This window comes from Crocodylus porosus, unplaced genomic scaffold, assembly GCF_001723895.1.
Source record: "Crocodylus porosus isolate Cpor-Errol unplaced genomic scaffold, CroPor_comp1, whole genome shotgun sequence".
NCBI lineage: Eukaryota > Metazoa > Chordata > Crocodylia > Crocodylidae > Crocodylus > Crocodylus porosus.
The window spans coordinates 45,380,874-45,397,945 of NW_017728909.1; the positions used below are offsets into that span (position 1 = coordinate 45,380,874).

Below are 17,072 nucleotides of genomic sequence, written 5' to 3' on the forward strand. Positions count from 1 at the left end.
CATCCCTAGTTAAAACAGCATTGAGTAAAATGGATGATGTTTCCTTCTCATGTTCTGCCAGATTTTATTTGTATTAACTAAAAGCCCTTATTCCTCAATACAATGGAATGAAAGAGGGAGTTTTGGTTTTAAATATTTGTAGAGAGCAAAGGCCCTCTTACCTAGTGTTTGTAATTACTGACAGATGTTTGTGATATTCCAGCCAACGCAGAGAGTTGATGCAAGCTTACCATGTCAGCATAAAAGCTTAATGCCTAACTCATGGGAAACTGAACTTATTGGGAACTTCAGACAAGGCTGTTTTTTTGTCAAAAAAAATGCATGGTCACTGAAACCAAAAAGTTTTATAAAAATAGATAACGTGACAAATTTCCTTTGAAATGCAAGGAAGTTTTTTGAAGCTTCTCTGGTAGGCTCCTGGTGACTCAGGATTTCAATTTGAAACTTCTGCGAACACCCTGTTAGTGCCAGTACTCATTCTTTTGGGACGATGAGGATTTGGATAGCACCTAACCCACTGTGGGCCATTCAGGAATATTGGTGTCTAAACTTTGAACCCTGGCTAAGTAATACAACCATGTCTCAGCAGATAGGGTGCTCAGTGAGTCTTCGTTCTCCACAAACCTTTGCCAATGGAATATTTCTGAAACACTGAATGTTCTCATCTCCTGTTGCATATGCTTATGCCATGTTGCTGTAGGTCTGCCTCACTTTCTTCTGCCTGCAACTCTCATGGCCTGAACTTTTATTCCCATATACACTCCTTCTTTTCTGGCTACTGAAACCATCTCAGTCTGTTGTTGCTCAGCTTCTCCTCTCTTGATATCACCTTTGCCTTTTACCACACCATTTTGTTTCTTGCATGCTTTCTTGCAGACTAGAAATCACTCTTAGCTTCTTCATCTCTGTCACTCATCATGGGCAACTAGTTTCTCCATTGCCTGGCTGATCTGTTCAGTAGTGGCAGCCTTGTTGCTGTATTGCACATTTTTTTCCATTTGAGTGAATTGGCATTTTGTTATCACAGACTACTCCACTTCCTTCCCTTTGTTATAGAACCAGAGGGTTTAAAGGGACTTCAGGGTTCATTTCTTTAACCCTCTGCACAAGTACATGAATGCTACTCCGAAGTCATCCCTGTCCAATGTTTATTCAACTTCGTCTTGACAACCTCCAGTGCAAGAGTTTTCACAGCTTCCCTGGGCAGTCTGTTCTACTGCCTTTTTGCTCCAGGAGATTCACAAAGGAACAGTAACAAAGCTTTTCCTGCTGCCTGATCTAAGCCTACTTTGCTGGTATTTGAAGTCATTGCTTTGTGCCCTGCCCCCCTGCAGCAAGGGAATGAAGTGTTTTACCTTTTCATACAAGCCTTTTTTTTTTACTGCTAACTTAATTTTCTCCCACAGTAGCCTTCAAACACTTGATGCGGTGTGCTGGTTGTCTGATGGCACAAATATGATTTTACTTTCGTATTAAAAAAAGTACATAAAGTACTGGGGTATTCTTTCCTTCTGGTGTATAAACCATGCCTCTTGTGTCTCCCATCTGTCCAAATTGCTCTCTACCTGTTCTTTGCTTCTTGCAATAGGGGCCATGTCTCAGTGAACATCATGCACCAAAAGGCATCCATGCAGATGTCTTTAGCAAGCGTGTCCAGCCCCAGTACACACAAGAATGAATTTAAGACTGACCCTTGATAGATCTCAACCTTGACTGGAAAATAGTCTTATCTCTCCACATGTGTTTCTGACTTGTGCTACTATTTAGTATGCATTACATGAGTGCATCTGAATATGAGACATATGTCTAAATATTTTCCTGAATATTGTAACTCTGTTGAAGGAAGAAAAAATAGCTTCCAGTAGCAACTATGTGATTAAAATCTGTATAAATAGTGTCTTCTATTTAAAAAATAATTAAGCAAGCTGTTTTTATGATTTTAAGTGTTCTTGGCTTTAAATGTCTGCCCAAGAGGCTAGAATTGGAATAGCAGAGGTGTTGCTAGGCTTGAATGAGGGTTTATTGGCATATAGCCATGCTGTCCCTGGGCTGATTCAGTGTGGTTCCCCTTTGGTTTTCATGAATGCTGACTTGGTTGTACGTTTCTTGTTCTCCAGTATAGTTGTAATAATTTCTAGATAAGAATCTGCACTAGAAAGTCATAAAGACCCAAAGTTTAAGATTTCCCACCCAAATTTAATACTGTTGTATGTAAATGCAGTTGTCATGGGTTCCCCAGAAGAACTTTTCCTTGGGACTATGCCCCTGTCCCCCACTCCTCCCACCCCCCCAGCCTTAGCATAGTCTCTTTGATTACCATCTTGAAGCCAACCCAGGTATACCTTCTAAAAGTGAGTCCTTGGCTCCTTGGTCTCTGAGACCAGGCTTTCTGGTACCAGCAGTACATGGCTACCCATGGGCCCTCCGAAGAGGTTTTTAACGGTTCAATTCCTGGAGAAGGATTTTATCTCTCTTTAAGGGGATGGGGTATACCCAGAGTTGCATCCCATCAGCCTGAAAATTTGCAAAGAAGATTTTTTTCCAACTATTTGAGTTGGTCTAATAAAAAAATATCAGATTTACCCAAATAACTTTGTCTGCCTCTTATGCATAACAGCATTTATTAGTTGACTGCATTACAGCAGGCAGAGTTCTTGGATCACCAGTAAGATGCTCTATATTCAGATTTGGTCAAATCCCCAGCTTTCACTAAACATCACTTTGACCAGCTGAGGAAAGAGGGTACAAAGATGTCTTGGCATTGTGCCTGCAGGCTGACCTAGCATAGACAAACTAAGAAAGGCTGCTTTAATTTGTGCTGCTGCAAATGGCCGCAGAAGGTTGTTATAATACGATCCAGGGATTGCTGTAGTGCCAGATTGCGGTAGGACAGCCAGGGCAGAGGAATGTGCATTAGGGAGAGAAATGGGTGCAGTAGTGCTCTGTCTTCTGAAAAATCCTCTTATGTTTTGGGACATCCTCCCATGACTGAATCTGCTAGGTCTAGGGTATGGAGCTGCCCAACGCAAGGGAAGATTTATTTCGGTGCATGCATTTCGTCTCTCATTCTACATGCATCTTTCCAGATATAGGAGGCAGAAGCAGCAGGTTTTAGGTGTCCAGTATGCCATTAACTGTAAAATGATGAGACTCTCGCTCACAGTCCATTAAGGAAAATAAAGCATTTTAATTTGTACAGAAAAGTGCTATTTTGCTATTAGCCTTTTAGTTGTATTGCATGGGCTTTGATTAGTCATCAGACAAGTGCCCATCAAGAAGCCCTTTGTCTCTGTACACTCAATAGACTGTATGCTTTTCCCTTGGTTTTAGCTTTTAAATTGTGTGACTAGAGGTTTTGTTATATTAAGTTGTTACTTATTTTATGCGTTTGTGGCTGGATTCTCTACTCTTGCATTTTGTGCACTCACCTGCATAGTGGACTTAAACTGCTGCTGGATTGGCTTTCTCAATTCCCCTTCCTCAGGTGTAGTGTTGTGGAGTCCGTGACCCCTTGCGGAGCTGTTCCCAAAGACACAGAGTCACTGTCAGTCTCAAATTTTTTTCAGCCTGCTGGGCACCCTGAGCAAGCTCAGAGGCCCCGAATAAAACTGTTAGAGGCAATTTATAGTTTACAGTCAAGATGCTTGTGCAGGTGGGTATTTTCCACTGTGATAGATAACAAGGTATCAGGCCAGTTTGAAAGACCTCTAATTGGTTCAAACTGGTTTTTGTGGCTACGTGCCTGTTTTGGAATGCTGGCTAATTGGGAGGGGGCTACATCCTTGATTGCTTCAGACTTCAGGGCGACTAGGATTCAGTCATTCCGGAGTCTTATCAGGCTGTGTCCTTGAAGTGCTGAGTCTGCTTTGTAGTTCATTTCTACAATATTATCTATGGTCTTGCTAATTAATTTCTACAGTAGCATAAGTTTCACTCCTCAAAACCCACTTCTGAGGCAACAATCTTGTTTTTATATGGGATTTCAGGAAGAAAATGGAGTGTGGTGGCATTGGATGCCCTTTCCATTACCACCCACCACAAAAGTGGGCTGCTTGAAAAAGCATGCTTCAGAGAAGCAGCACAAGGGGCTTGGACCAACCAAAGACCTGCATAGGTTACCATGGGCAAAAGGAACCAAGGGCAAGGAGCCTACGTTTAATCTGGGAGGTAGTGGTGACGCAGTGCAAGACAGTGTCAATTTGGAAAATGGGAAATGTCGGAGAAGAGGGCTTCTTTAGTAGGGGAAAAGCAAATGATTTGGGGAATGGAGGGTGAGGTCTTTGTTTAGGAAGTCTGTTTGGACCTTGTAAAAGGCATCTCTGCTCCAGTATTGTATGAGGGATAGTCTTTTGGTTTGCTTGCTTTTTGCTGTAGGAAAACTTCAGAGTCCTAGTGGTTTTTCTTTGTTAATAAGTAAAGACTTGGCCTGTAGAATGGAAAGAACAAAGACCAGGCCCAGGAATACAGCTTCATCCAATCAAGCATCTCATGAAGTGATGCCTTAAATGCAAAGAAAAAGTAAATGCCTGTCTGTCACAAAGCATGACTTTCGAAGGCATTGAAGAACGTAGAGAATCTTTCAGTATTGTATTAAAAATTTGGCATATCTTTACAGAAAAAACTAAATCACTAAAAGACCTTTTCTGTTAAGGGTTCTCTATGGAGCTAAACTTTCTAAAGAAAGACAATATCTGTTTCATGAAGGGATGAGAAATTCACCACATAAGAAATTCATGTTTTTGGTACTAATTTATCTACAACTTTGTGAGGTGAAATTAACTCAGTCTCCATTTCAAATCAGAAATTAAGCCATCTTGTCTGCTTTTGTTGCCAGCAGTTATTATTTTTCAAGTTGCTGCCATGGATCAGCAGATCCTTTGACTTCTACTGTTGGTGTATTTTGGGAAATGCAGTTTTGTCATGGGACTTCATTGATATTTCTGGATCGAGTGGGAGAATGATGCCATAACCCTGATCTGCATAAGGATGCAAAAAAATAATAATGATGAGTTAGAACTACTTTTATCTCTCCCCCCCCACCAGTGTTTGCATTATGAGGATCTGTTTGTGTGCTTCTCTGCCAACTAAACAGGCAGTTTCTCCTGTCAAAGAATGGTGCATCTCTTCCTAATTACCATCTCTGGAGTGCTTTCATTAAGCCCAGCTGAGTTAGTCAAGTTAATGTGGCAGTGCCAATCGATTGAGTAACGTTGTCTGTTTTCTTTTCTAGCTGGCCTGTTGCTGTGGTACCGCTGCTTGCTCCCTCTGCTGCAAATGCTGCCCCAAGATAAAGCAGTCTACAAGCACCCGTTTCATGTATGCACTTTACTTCATACTTGTAACTCTCATCTGTTGTATCATGATGTCAAGAACTGTAGCTACTCAAATGAAAGATCATGTAAGTAAGAGTGTATGATATGCTGTTACTTGTAAAGGGGACAGAGGGTCTTTTTATGTACCTTAATATAAATAATAATATAAATATGCTGTATTTCCACACATAATACATGCAACTTCTGCCCCCCCCCCCCAAAAACCACTAAGTGCTGGAAATCAATGTTCATATTATATACAAGGAAATAAGCTAATGCTGTTTAGCTGCTAGCAGAGGCAGAGGGCAGCGATTGGGACACTAGCTTTGGGTACCCCTTAGGGGGGCCCATGTTGCAGGGCTGCAGTGGGACGTCTGTCCCCAGCTGGAGTTACAGCCAGTCCACAGCAGCCTGTGTCAGAGAGCAAGGAGGCCTGGCAGAAGTAGGGAAAAATCTAACCCCCTTACCCCTCTCTACCCACTGCAGAGGTTATATATTTCCCCTTCCGTAAGACTTAAAAAGCAGTTTTATGGGGGTATTTTTGGTGGTTTCTTTAAAGTTCTTAGTACAGAACTCGGAACCAGGATTACCAATTCTGGACTTGTTTTAATTCAGGAATTTTAGACTTTTACACATTTGATGTTAGTAGGAGGAAACTTTGGCCATTTAACATCTCTGCATCTCAACTTTCTAAATATAAAATAGAGAAGACTCTTTATCTACCTAGCTAACCTGGGGTCCCATGGGTAAAGTCCATGTTCAGAGTGGGGGTGGGGTTTGTACTGTATAACTTGTCATGTATTCTGTAATTTGTTATATTCAGCCACTTAATGGTATTTTTAAGGGAAAATCTTTTCTTCATTCTTCCTTCCCAAAACAAGGTGCATGTTTCTGGTGGGGGGGTGGTATTTGTCTGTGAGGAAATGCGGCACTGACCTGGAGAATAGAACTGGAGGAGTTTGGCCCCTCTATCAGATGTTAGTCCACCATACAACGTGACACTGTGTGCATTGTCACTGTTCTAGTTTGAGAATGAACAAATAGTCTCTTAGCCTCTACAGATACAAATGTCAGTGTCCTGTGTCTGACCTTCAGTTGTTCATGGTTGCAATGTATTTTATAATGGGAAAGAATAAGAATGATGAATGGACTTCCTTTTTTTTGTTGTGTAGAAATCATTTCAATAAACAATCTTTTGCTTTTCTATAAAGTCAGCTTTATTTGCATCATGTGATTTGATAGAACAACAAACTGCTCTAGTCATCCAGCACTTAGCAAATGTTCTGTTCTCGATGACAAGGCTTGCTAGGAAAAATTGCCTCATTTTGGTTTTTAAATCAATGCTTTGCCCTCTTGCTGTTTAGTCAGACTGAAAATTAAAAGGATCCTTTAGGAGCAAACAAAGTGGACTCTGATCTTAGATGAGAAGTTCTCCCTGTCCCCTCAAACATTTCTGATACAGGTTGCTTGTAGGTTCTGTGTGAAGATGCATTATACTGTTATGATTGGTTTAATAGTAAGGAAAAGGGAAAGTTGATCCCTTGAAGGCACACAATTTAACAGTTTTATCAAACTATAGTGTAATTGGCATGGTTTTATACCCTCTCCCAATAGGGTACTAAAATGCAAAATGATGTGATTCCTTTGATAAGAAGGCACTCCTAGTCAAGTGTGTGAATCATGATGTTCCCATGGCTGCTAACCACAGTTGACATTGTTAAGATCAAACTAGCTTTAATTAAAGCCTCAAGAGCAAGGAGACTCTGGTTTAAAATAGTTCTACAAGCTGCTGTCACAGCTCTGGTAAACCCCTGCTTGGAAATTCACCAGGCTGATGTGTTGGGTTTGTACAATGAACCCATGTAGTTCTATAGACTTTGCATTGCTTCTGATTTTGGGTCTCTTAAGTAGTGACTGTATGCTAATCCTCTGTCCTCACCACCTTCTGAGAGCTGACATCCTGCTGACAGAGGAATTCGCCTAAATTCCTCTGTAGCTCTTGTGTACCCTTTGCCAGAGCTTCAGCCTCACTGGCACTCTTATATGCCACCCTTCTGGAAAGAGTGCTTACAATAAAGGGTAGAATAACCTTCATGGGAATGGAATCAAATATAAGAAGTTGTAACAAAGCACCCCCCACCCAGCACCCCCAAATTCAAAAGCAGTCTATTCTACCCCTTCCGCTCCACTGCCTCTGCCCTAGGAGAGTGTCCCCTCCTCTTCCCTGCCCTCTTTCCCTGCCCCCTTGCCCACCCCAACCTTGTTTCCCAACTCCTTTGTATTACCTTCCATAAGAGAAATAAAAACATAGCTTCACCCACAGCTTCCCCTCCTCTCCCACACCTCCTCCCATGAATCAGAACCAGGAGTCTCCATACCCCCAGTTCCCTTAATATTCCTTCCAAGCCTACACCTCCTTTCACAGAGGGGCTGTGGCTGTCCACACAACCCACTCATCCTCCCCTTCAGCCCCCAGTACCCAAATGAAACACATTATTCTATTTAAACTATTGTAACAAGAAAGGCAATTAACCCCCCTGTCCTTGTCTCCTCTTTATAAACATGCAATACGTGAAAATCCAGATGCATGAATTTTGCAAGAGTTGCAAAGCTAGTCGCTTCAAATAATGTGAGAGGTACAATAAAAGTAGAGTAGTGAAATATATGTACACTTCAACCACAGTAACCCAGTTCCTGAACAGCACTAGTAGGGAGCAGCATCTCCTTGGGGTTCCCCCAGAAACACTAAGGTCCCTTCTCTGGGCCTTCACTGTTCCTTGTTAGGCTTTTCTGAATCAAGTAACACACAACAGGAATCTGCCTGTTTTTTTCCCCCTTCCCCAATCAAATTAGCATCAGATTTGCCTTTCTGACTGAATAAGGTAGTTGCAGAAGTCCAAAAAGGGGCCCTCTACCAGTGTTGCAGCAAACTTTTCTCACAGCTGCCTTCCCAAGAAGTGCACATCTAAGTGAAGATGCTTGCCAGGTGAACCGGCTGTTCAAGGTGGTAGGCTGATTTTTTTGCATCTGCTTTGATTGCTTAGACTTTGTATTAGGTGTGGGAGTCATAATGTTTGTCCCTGACCCACTTACTTTCAAGTCATCAGTCTAATTTATCAGGGTATGTGCACCACCTTCATACTGAAATTACTTGGCAAGAATTAGACTTGCACTTGCTGGAATCAAAGAACTCAAAATGTGCTAAAGACAATATCCAAATTCATAACCCCCCTCCCCCCACCCGAAAAAAAATCATACTAAAGTAAAATATATAATGTAGCCTGTGTTGCTGACAGTGAGTATTCCAATCTAAACAGGAAAATGCTTCAGGATCTCTAAGCAGCCCTCAACAGTATGTCTTTCAGTAGTGCCAAATTTCTCCTCCGCTTCTTTGCCTTGAAATCCCAGCACTGGCACACAGCAGTGGGAAGAAGTGGCACAAAGGAGTGGCTGTTAGTATGAAGAGGAGAGATAATTGCTCTCTTAATTTAGGGCATTTGATGGCTTTAAATGAGAAATGAAGCATCTGGATGACGCTTGCTCTAATTTAACTCCTCTCTAATTTAGTATCTATCTTCTGAGCTGTTTAAAGATCAAAGTCTTCAGCAGTTAATTCAGCCCAGTCTAAATAGAGGGTACCTTCAAATCTGTCCAGATTGGGAAATTGCAACATGTTAATTATGAATTGATTTTAGTGTGCATGTGTACATACAAATAGATGTATGTATATATTTTCAGAGGCTCTGAGCACCCATTGCTTCTACTGCTGTCAATGGGATCTTCACTGCTCAGCAGCCAATGAAGTTGGGCTGTAAGCAGCCTAGTTAATCAGTGTTTGTATAGCCCAACCATCTGGTAAAAATAGAGGCTTTTCTCATGTATAGTCAGACATGGTCTAGTAACTTATTAGGTTACCTGCATGGCATATGACCCACTGTCTACGCTGTCTGTGTAGAATTCAGATATTTATATGTTCATTTTGAACATCCTTTTTCACATGGGAAGAATCTTATTCTTCCATAAAAACTAGCTCATATTTAAAGTGTTTTTGGATTTTTTTCTTTTGGGAGATTTTTTTTTTCATGGCCATCTGAATTCTTTGCTATCCTGGCTTCTTTCCTGGCTGTAAGTTTGCCAAGTCTGAAAGCTGTAGTAAATGATTTGCCTTAGGAACAAAATCTCTCTAACTTGGTATCTAAAAAAATGTCAGGGCGGGGGCAGCAACAAATGTTGTCTGTCTAGTAAAACAATTGTTTGTGTTTGCTTATTTGATTGTTCTGTTCCACAGTAGCATATAGATGTATTGATCTAGGGTCAGGGCCTGTTGTTCTAGGCACCGTGTGGACTTACAGTAAAAATGTGCCCCAGTATGCTCGCAATCTAGGTCATGATGAGACTGAGCAGGTGGATGAAACATTTCAGTGGAGCAGAATGGCAGTAAAAGTGAACAAGTATAGGTCTTGGTTCATTATCTGACAGCATTTTATAAATACTGCCTCAGGAGAGTTTTGCATTTGAAGATGAGTGGATTTTTGAATTTCTGAGACTTTTAAGTATAGAAGGCAGCATGGGAGAAAGATCAGGATTGTTTGAGCAAGAAGCAAAAGGAAAAGTCTGGTCATGTTGGAGCCAAGGCATGGGGTTGAAATTATGCCTTGGAGAGGGAAGGGCTAACTCATGGATGGTGTTAAAGGGTCTGAAACATTTCACTTTTGAACTAATGAAAGAGGCAATGGAGGGGACTGATGCAGCAGAAGTTTTCTTTTTCTTTCTTTCTTTTTGTTTTGTTTTGGTTTTGTTTTTTAAAGTTAGATTATTCCAGCCCTATGCTCTTAGACTTTGGGGAGCAAGGTTGCAGATTAAGACCAAAAAAGAGGTAGGTATATGAGTTAGGATATTAAACAAAGGGTTGAATGAGAGGTTTAGTAATATGGTCCCCACTTGGCTACCCTGCATGCTTTTCCTTCCATGTTTTCCTCTTTTTGCTTTGCAGTCTTCTGCCCATCGTATTCACTGGCACTGCTTCCTCAGGCTGCTTCCTAAAGTTTCTGATTTCTCGCTCTCCTGTTTTGTTTCAGTACACTCACCATTCCTACTGCCCTGCGGTGCCATTCCTGGGATCTCTGCCTTCTTCTGTTTCCTGCCTGACCTTTACATACAGACTAAGGGCTTGTCTATTGGGGGGAGAAGGGGGCAGGGCTGGACACAGGCATGCGCGAATTGGGCAGCTACCCAGGGCCCGGACAGAAAAAGGGCCTGAAAATGGTAATTTTTTTTCCATTGTCCAATTATTATCATTATCTTTGGTGAATGGGGGCCCGATTACTAAAAATTTGCCTGGGGCTGCCAGGAGTCTTGGTACGGTCCTGGAAGGGGGAGATTACCAGCATAGCTATGCCAGTATCATTGTACCTACACACAGATCTTGCTGGGGAAATTCCCCACAGGAACAGTCAAAATCCATTACAGGGTTTTTCATCTATTGTCTTTAAAGACAACAATCTAAATAGGTAAGCAAGTATTTTGGAACATTATAGCTTCATAGTTAGTAGGGTCAGAAGGGACCTGAGCAGATCATCAAGTCTGACCCCCTGCCATGGCAGGAAAGAGTACTCGGGTCAAATGACCCCAGCTAGGTGTCTATCTAGCCTCCTTTTGAAGACCCCCAGGGTAGGAACCAGCACCACTTCTCTTGGAAGTTGGTTCCAGATCCTAGCCAGCCTGACAGTGAAGTAGTGCCTCCTGATGTCTAGCCTGAACCTACTCAGTCAACTTGTGGCCATTATTCCTAGTTACTCCTGGTAGTGCTCGGGGGGGAACAGAGACTTTCCTGTTCCCCGCTGGTCTCCCCTGGTAAGTTTATAGACAGCCACCAGGTCCTGTAGCCTCTCCTCATAGGGGCTGCCCTGCTGCATATCATGCAAGTGGCCCTCCTCTGGACCCTCTTGATGCTGACCACATTCCTCCTGAAGTGCGGCGCCCAGAATGGGATGCACGACTCCAACTGCGGCCTGACCAATGTCATATAGAGAGGGAGGATCACCTCCTTGGACCTGGTCGTGATGCATCTGTGGATGCATGACAAGGTGTGGCTAGCCTTACTGACCGTGTCCTCACATTGGTGGCCCATGTTCATCCTGGCATCAATAGTGGCTCCAAGATCTCTTTCTGCTACTGTGCTGACAAGAAGGGAGTTCCCCAGCCTGTAGGTATGCTGGTGGTTCTTACTGCCCAAGTGCAGCACCTTGCACTTGTCAGTACTGAATCCCATCCTATTTTCATCCATCCACCCCCGTAACCTGTCCAGATCTAGTTGTAGCCTGTCCCTCCCTTCTGGCATGCCTACCTCTCCCCACATCTTAGTGTCATCCATGAATTTGAACAAGGTGCTTTGTACCCCCTTGTCCAAGTCGCTGATAAAGATGTTGAACAGTGCGGGCCCAACAGTGCAAGCCCTGGGGGACCCCACTGCCTGCATCCCTCCAGGTAAAAAATGACCTGTCCACCACCACTCTCTGGGTGCGGCCCTTTAGCCAATTTGCGACCCATCTGACTGTGTAGGCATCGCCACTGCAGTCGGCTAATTTTTTTTAATGAGAGTGGGGTGAGAGACACTATCGAAGGCACTAAACTTCAAATAAACAAGTAGTCAGGCAACTGGCAGAATTAAGTAGTATGCACAGAGTGTAGCACAGTAGGGTGCCAACCTCTTTTGCCTTGCACTCTCCCCAAGTGCCGCTCCAATTCCCTTCTTCCTCCTATCTGCTGCTGTGCTGCCCATCCCTTCCCTGATCTGCTGCATGCCACACACAGGTGAGTGCCACAGGTTGGCCACCTTTGGTGTGGTAAGTCCATGTTAGTGAGCAAACACCAGGCAGTTAGTTAGGCAATTAAAACAGCAAAATCAATTGTGGGCCAGGTACTGGGGGGATGGGGAGTAGGGAAGTAGGGGGGATTTGAAAACCAGGTACTACAATGACAGTGGCAGAAAGCCACAGGTATCTGACCTTGTTTGTCCTTGGACCTGCTCCTGTGAGGGGCAGGAAATAGTCACTGCTGTATCCTGGCCCCATGGCCAGTACTCCAGCAGGAGGGTTGGGGGCTCAGTGGGTCTCCTGTCTCCCCTGGGTCTTCTGCTTGCTGCTTTGTTGCCTGTTCTAGTTCAGGAAAACTTTTGGCAGAGGTAACCATTTTGTTCAGTGTTCAGGTCCTGCACAGAGTTAATTCCTCTGAGCACTGTAGAGTTGTGGAGAAATGTAAGTGCTGAAACAGTGCATTACAAATCATTCCTCACTCTGCCAGATGAGAACTGTTTTCAGAGATAAGGCCAGAAGGGGACCATTGTGATCATCTAGTCCTGTGTAACAAAGGCTGTGGGACTAGCCTGAATTAAACTTCTGTTTAAACTGATTTATATCTTTTACAGAAACATTTGGTCTTGACTTTTAAGTATTATGACGTTATCCCAATAGTTAATTATTCTTCCTTTTTACAGTGTTTTGTTGGAATTGTCTAGGTTCCACATACATCCAGTGAATCTTGTTATAACTTCATTAGACTGAACAGCCCTCCTCAAATGTATCTTTTCCAGGAGGATACTTAAAACTATGACTACCTCTTTACTACCACTCAGTATTCTGCTGCTTATACATTCGAGGATCATATTAGCCATTCGGCAGTGGCATCTCACTGGGAGCTCGTGTTTAGTGGAGTAGCGTAACTCCCACAGCTTTTTTCACCCCTCCCCCTCTACTGTTTTAAGACATTGCTTCCTAAGATATGCATCTATCCTGTAGGGATGACATGCATTCTTTATTCCTACATGTGACTTTGGATGCAACCAAACAACTTAAATGAATCCAAGTGACTTTATCAGTGACTTGTCCTTATAATTATTTCTCTTTCAGCAGTCCATGTCAACTGTAGACCTTTAGTAATTTTTCTTCCAGACCATTTAATAAAAAAAACTAAGCTGCATAAGGCTAAAAACAGGTGCCTATTAGCCCTCACTAGAAACATGCAATTAATGATGATTCCCTGTTTTTACTGTGACAAAGATCATCATAGAACCCATTAAAGCACATATTTCATTTCTTAAAATGATGAGCAGTACTAAGGCAGATCTCTCACAGACCTCCGATTCATCAATTCTGTTACGCCTTTTATCAAATAAACTTATAACTTCATTAAAAAATATTTTGCTTTGACACTGATCTGTTTTACATAAACAGTGTTCACTGATGTTTAACTATACCTGTTTCCTTTTAATTCTTTGTCCAATGCCAGGTAAAGTGGTGGAACTGCTGATATTGATATCAGAATGACAGGCCTTTACATACTTTGGCCATTCAGTTTACCCTTTAGGAATGCTTGCACAACGATAGCTCACTTCTAGTCTCTGAAATGTCCCCAGCCTTTCAAGACTCAGAGAAGACGGGTGTTCAGAATTTGGAAAGCCCCTTGCTTACTGACAGTTCTGCATATGTACTAATAGGCCGATTACCCTAGCTGAGAATCCTTCTTTGGTTTGTTTATTTGTTTCTAGTGTACTAAACCCCCCTCCTTTTTCTTGTCTTAACTCTGTATTGTCATAATTGACCAAAAAATTCATGTTCTATTGCATGTTCTTTTTGGCCTTCAGCTTGGGTGGATTGATCTTATAATTTGATTAACTGTTACCAGTGGCAAGGTTTATAGGAATGACTCTCCAAAGCAAGCACTTGTGGGGGAGGGGCATAGTCATAAGCTTTTGCCTTGCATATTTTGTATATTAGATTTATATTGACTAAAGTCATTCTGGCCCAGATGGCCATCTAGCCATAGCGTGACAGTAGTTGGAGGCACAACTCTCGAGAATCAGACCATGCAGTCTTTTCCCCTTTCCAACTTTGCATATCTGGTATTCTGCTATAATAAGCCAAAACCTTCAAGCTGTGCTGTTTTTCTGTATAGTGCATCTTCTACGACCTTTGTATGTTTCACAAGGTCATGTCTTGTACTTAAAACAACCCAGGCTGGACATGCACTGAAATTCTGCTTGAATTTGTGACGCGTGTGGGGTTTGTTCCCGGCAAATGTCTTCACTTTCATAATGTTTATACTGTTCAGGTAAGAAAGGTGGCTCTGAGGATGGAGACCTTTTTTCTTTGCATCTGATGATGTTTTCCTAATGAGATGTTTCTATTTGGGATCTGCACTGACAGTAAGAGGGTGGGGTACAGGCTACATAGAGAGATGGTACATGGTGGATTCAAGTCCACAGAAAACTGCTTTTCAAGACACTCACTGGGTATTCATTTCCACACCAGTGTGGTGAGACTGAAGCCAATCTGTGTGCCTGTTTGCTTTTCTCTTAGAGTTAGGGCAAGGCCTCAAAGGCAAATATTTAAGAAGTTGCGGGAAAAGGATGGAATTTTCCTACCTTTCTAGTAACTTATTTTTATGTGGCATTAAGGTGACAATTTCACCAACAGAGGGAAGGGTGCATCTGAGGAGAGTTTAATAGTTTCACTTCTGGCTTTAGACTATTCCAAGCTGATGTATCCTACATTTTCACCTACTATGTCCCATGTAGCCAAGACTGTTTCGGAGACATTAAAACTTAGCTTTTCTGTGTTAAATGCAGCTAGTTTGCCAACACAGGAACTATCTTAATGTAGTTTGCTTAATTATGGGAAGACCTGTGTTATGTCAAATTGTTACTTTTTTTCAGATTCCTTTTTATGAGGAGATGTGCAGACACCTCCAGGCAGGTGAAACATGTGAGAAGCTGGTGGGGTACTCGGCAGTATACAAAGTCTGTTTTGGAATGGCATGCTTCTTCTTTATTTTCTTTTTACTCACCATCAGAATCAACAGTAGCAAAAGCTGCCGAGCATATATTCACAATGGGTAAGATTAGTTTGTCTGCTTATTTTTCCCCCCTTCTCTCCTAAAATCCCTATTACCTTTCTTTTCTGGTTTTTATTTATTTATTTTTTTAATGGCTTACATCCAACAGATGTATATTATTGTATACATAGGAGTCTTATGAGTGTTCAGCCTGGTAGAGGCTGATTTGATTCCACATAGCACAGAGGAATCACTAAAAGTACAGGTGTTATCTGGAACAGACAGACGGTACTTAGTTGCTTTGAAAACTTACATTTGTTCTGATACTTTCATTCTTCTTCATTCTTTCTTTCATTATTTATTTAATTTACATTTTTTGCTGTTGTTGTTGCAGGTTCTGGTTCATTAAGCTTCTAATTCTGGTAGCCATGTGCTCAGGAGCTTTCTTCATTCCTGATCAGAAAACGTTTCTTGATGGTACGCTTATCTCATTTGTTACAGTTTACTTCTTTTGAGCCACTGTGTGGATGCTAATATGTAAGCGTTATGGCATGGATAATTGGAGTCAGCTGCATTCCCTTTTTAGAGTGAAGTAATGGCAGTGCCAGTAGCTGAATGAATGGATAGGGTTGGCTTTTAGTTGTATAAGATTTTAATTTTTACCTTGCTATGTGTGTATGTGGTAAAAAACATTTTTAACATGAGGTCTTATGCCCAAGCACAGGAGTATATGAGCAAGACACCAGAACTTCTGGTTTGTAAGCTTTCTTTTTATAAAAAGCAGAAGGAAAAGTCATTTAAGAGCGTACAGCAGCTTTTTGGTTTGTCCAACCTACGTAATTAGTTCTGTCATAATCATAAGATAGCTGCTAACACTGCTTGCTGCAAAGAGATCTTGTTCTATCCCCAGTATGGTGCAGCAAGCCATGTAGCGTGAAACAAAGCACTCCTAAATCACCAGAGATTAGGATATGAAGGATCTTGCAATTTGTTTAGCTCCCAATTTTGTTGACCTACAGCAGGGGTACCACAAATGGCAAGGGCAGTCTCTGTGTGGCACAGGATGGATCATGGAGGGGACAGGCAGTGCAGTGGCAGATTGGGCAGGGAACAGAAAGCAGAGCAGCTGGTCGGTTATGGGAAGGGGATTGGAGTAGCTTTCAGAGGGTACAGGACTGATTTGTGGCATATTTGCCCAGACGATTGGCCCCCACTTCTCTGTGTGCTTGGACTTGCTGCTGAGGGCTCGTGAAGAGTGCAAATAGTGCCAAATTATAATAATGTCTCTTGTGCTAGTTTTTGTGTCCTTGTATGTAAGGACTGGTACTTGTGAGGCAATTCAGTACTTCCTCTAGTCTAATCTAATCACCTCTCCTGTCACTTTTCCCCTTCTCTCCCACCCCATGCCCCAACTTCTCAACTCTGTTTCTGTCTGTCCATTGAAAAACCGAAAAACAAAACTTCATTGTCCCTGGTTTTGTACATTTGTTAGATTTGTGTCCACACCTCTAAGCAGATCAAGAACCTTCTCCCCCACCCAAAAATCTTGGATTGTCTGCTAAATTGTTTAATTTAGTTTGTGTTTTTTAAATTTACATTTGTTCTAAGGCAGATTGCTTGCTGCTTCTAATCCCTGAATCATCCATTCACAAGGCTGAAGTTGGTTGCATATTCCTAGTTCCTTATTGTTTGACTGCATAGAAGCCGTCATGCTGGACTATGAAGTATTTGTAGACAGGTGTGATTCCATGTTGTTGTAGTTGCAGTGACCCTTTCTAGCACTCTAAAGGCGCCTGTACATGTGCTGGCGGTTTAGCTCTCCCTAAATCGAAATGGTGGATTTTTAATTGTGTCAAAAGCCACTGTTTCAATTTAGGTACTTCCATCACTGTGACAGAACAGCGATAGCCCCTGTCAGCTCACGGCCCC

The 17,072-nt window shown here is 42.2% G+C and overlaps 1 protein-coding gene across 1 annotated transcript in view; it reads left to right on the top strand.

Annotated features, from left to right (window-relative positions):
- The first annotated feature begins 5,204 nt into the window (after positions 1 to 5,204).
- Positions 5,205 to 17,072, top strand: part of SERINC5 (serine incorporator 5) — a 34,031-nt gene continuing 22,163 nt past the window's right edge. Inside the window, exons 1-3 of the mRNA XM_019532186.1 lie at positions 5,205 to 5,398; positions 15,025 to 15,203; positions 15,538 to 15,620. Coding sequence (XP_019387731.1) covers positions 5,315 to 5,398; positions 15,025 to 15,203; positions 15,538 to 15,620 — 346 coding nt within the window. The 5' untranslated portion in view covers positions 5,205 to 5,314. The remainder of the gene's footprint in view (positions 5,399 to 15,024; positions 15,204 to 15,537; positions 15,621 to 17,072) is intronic.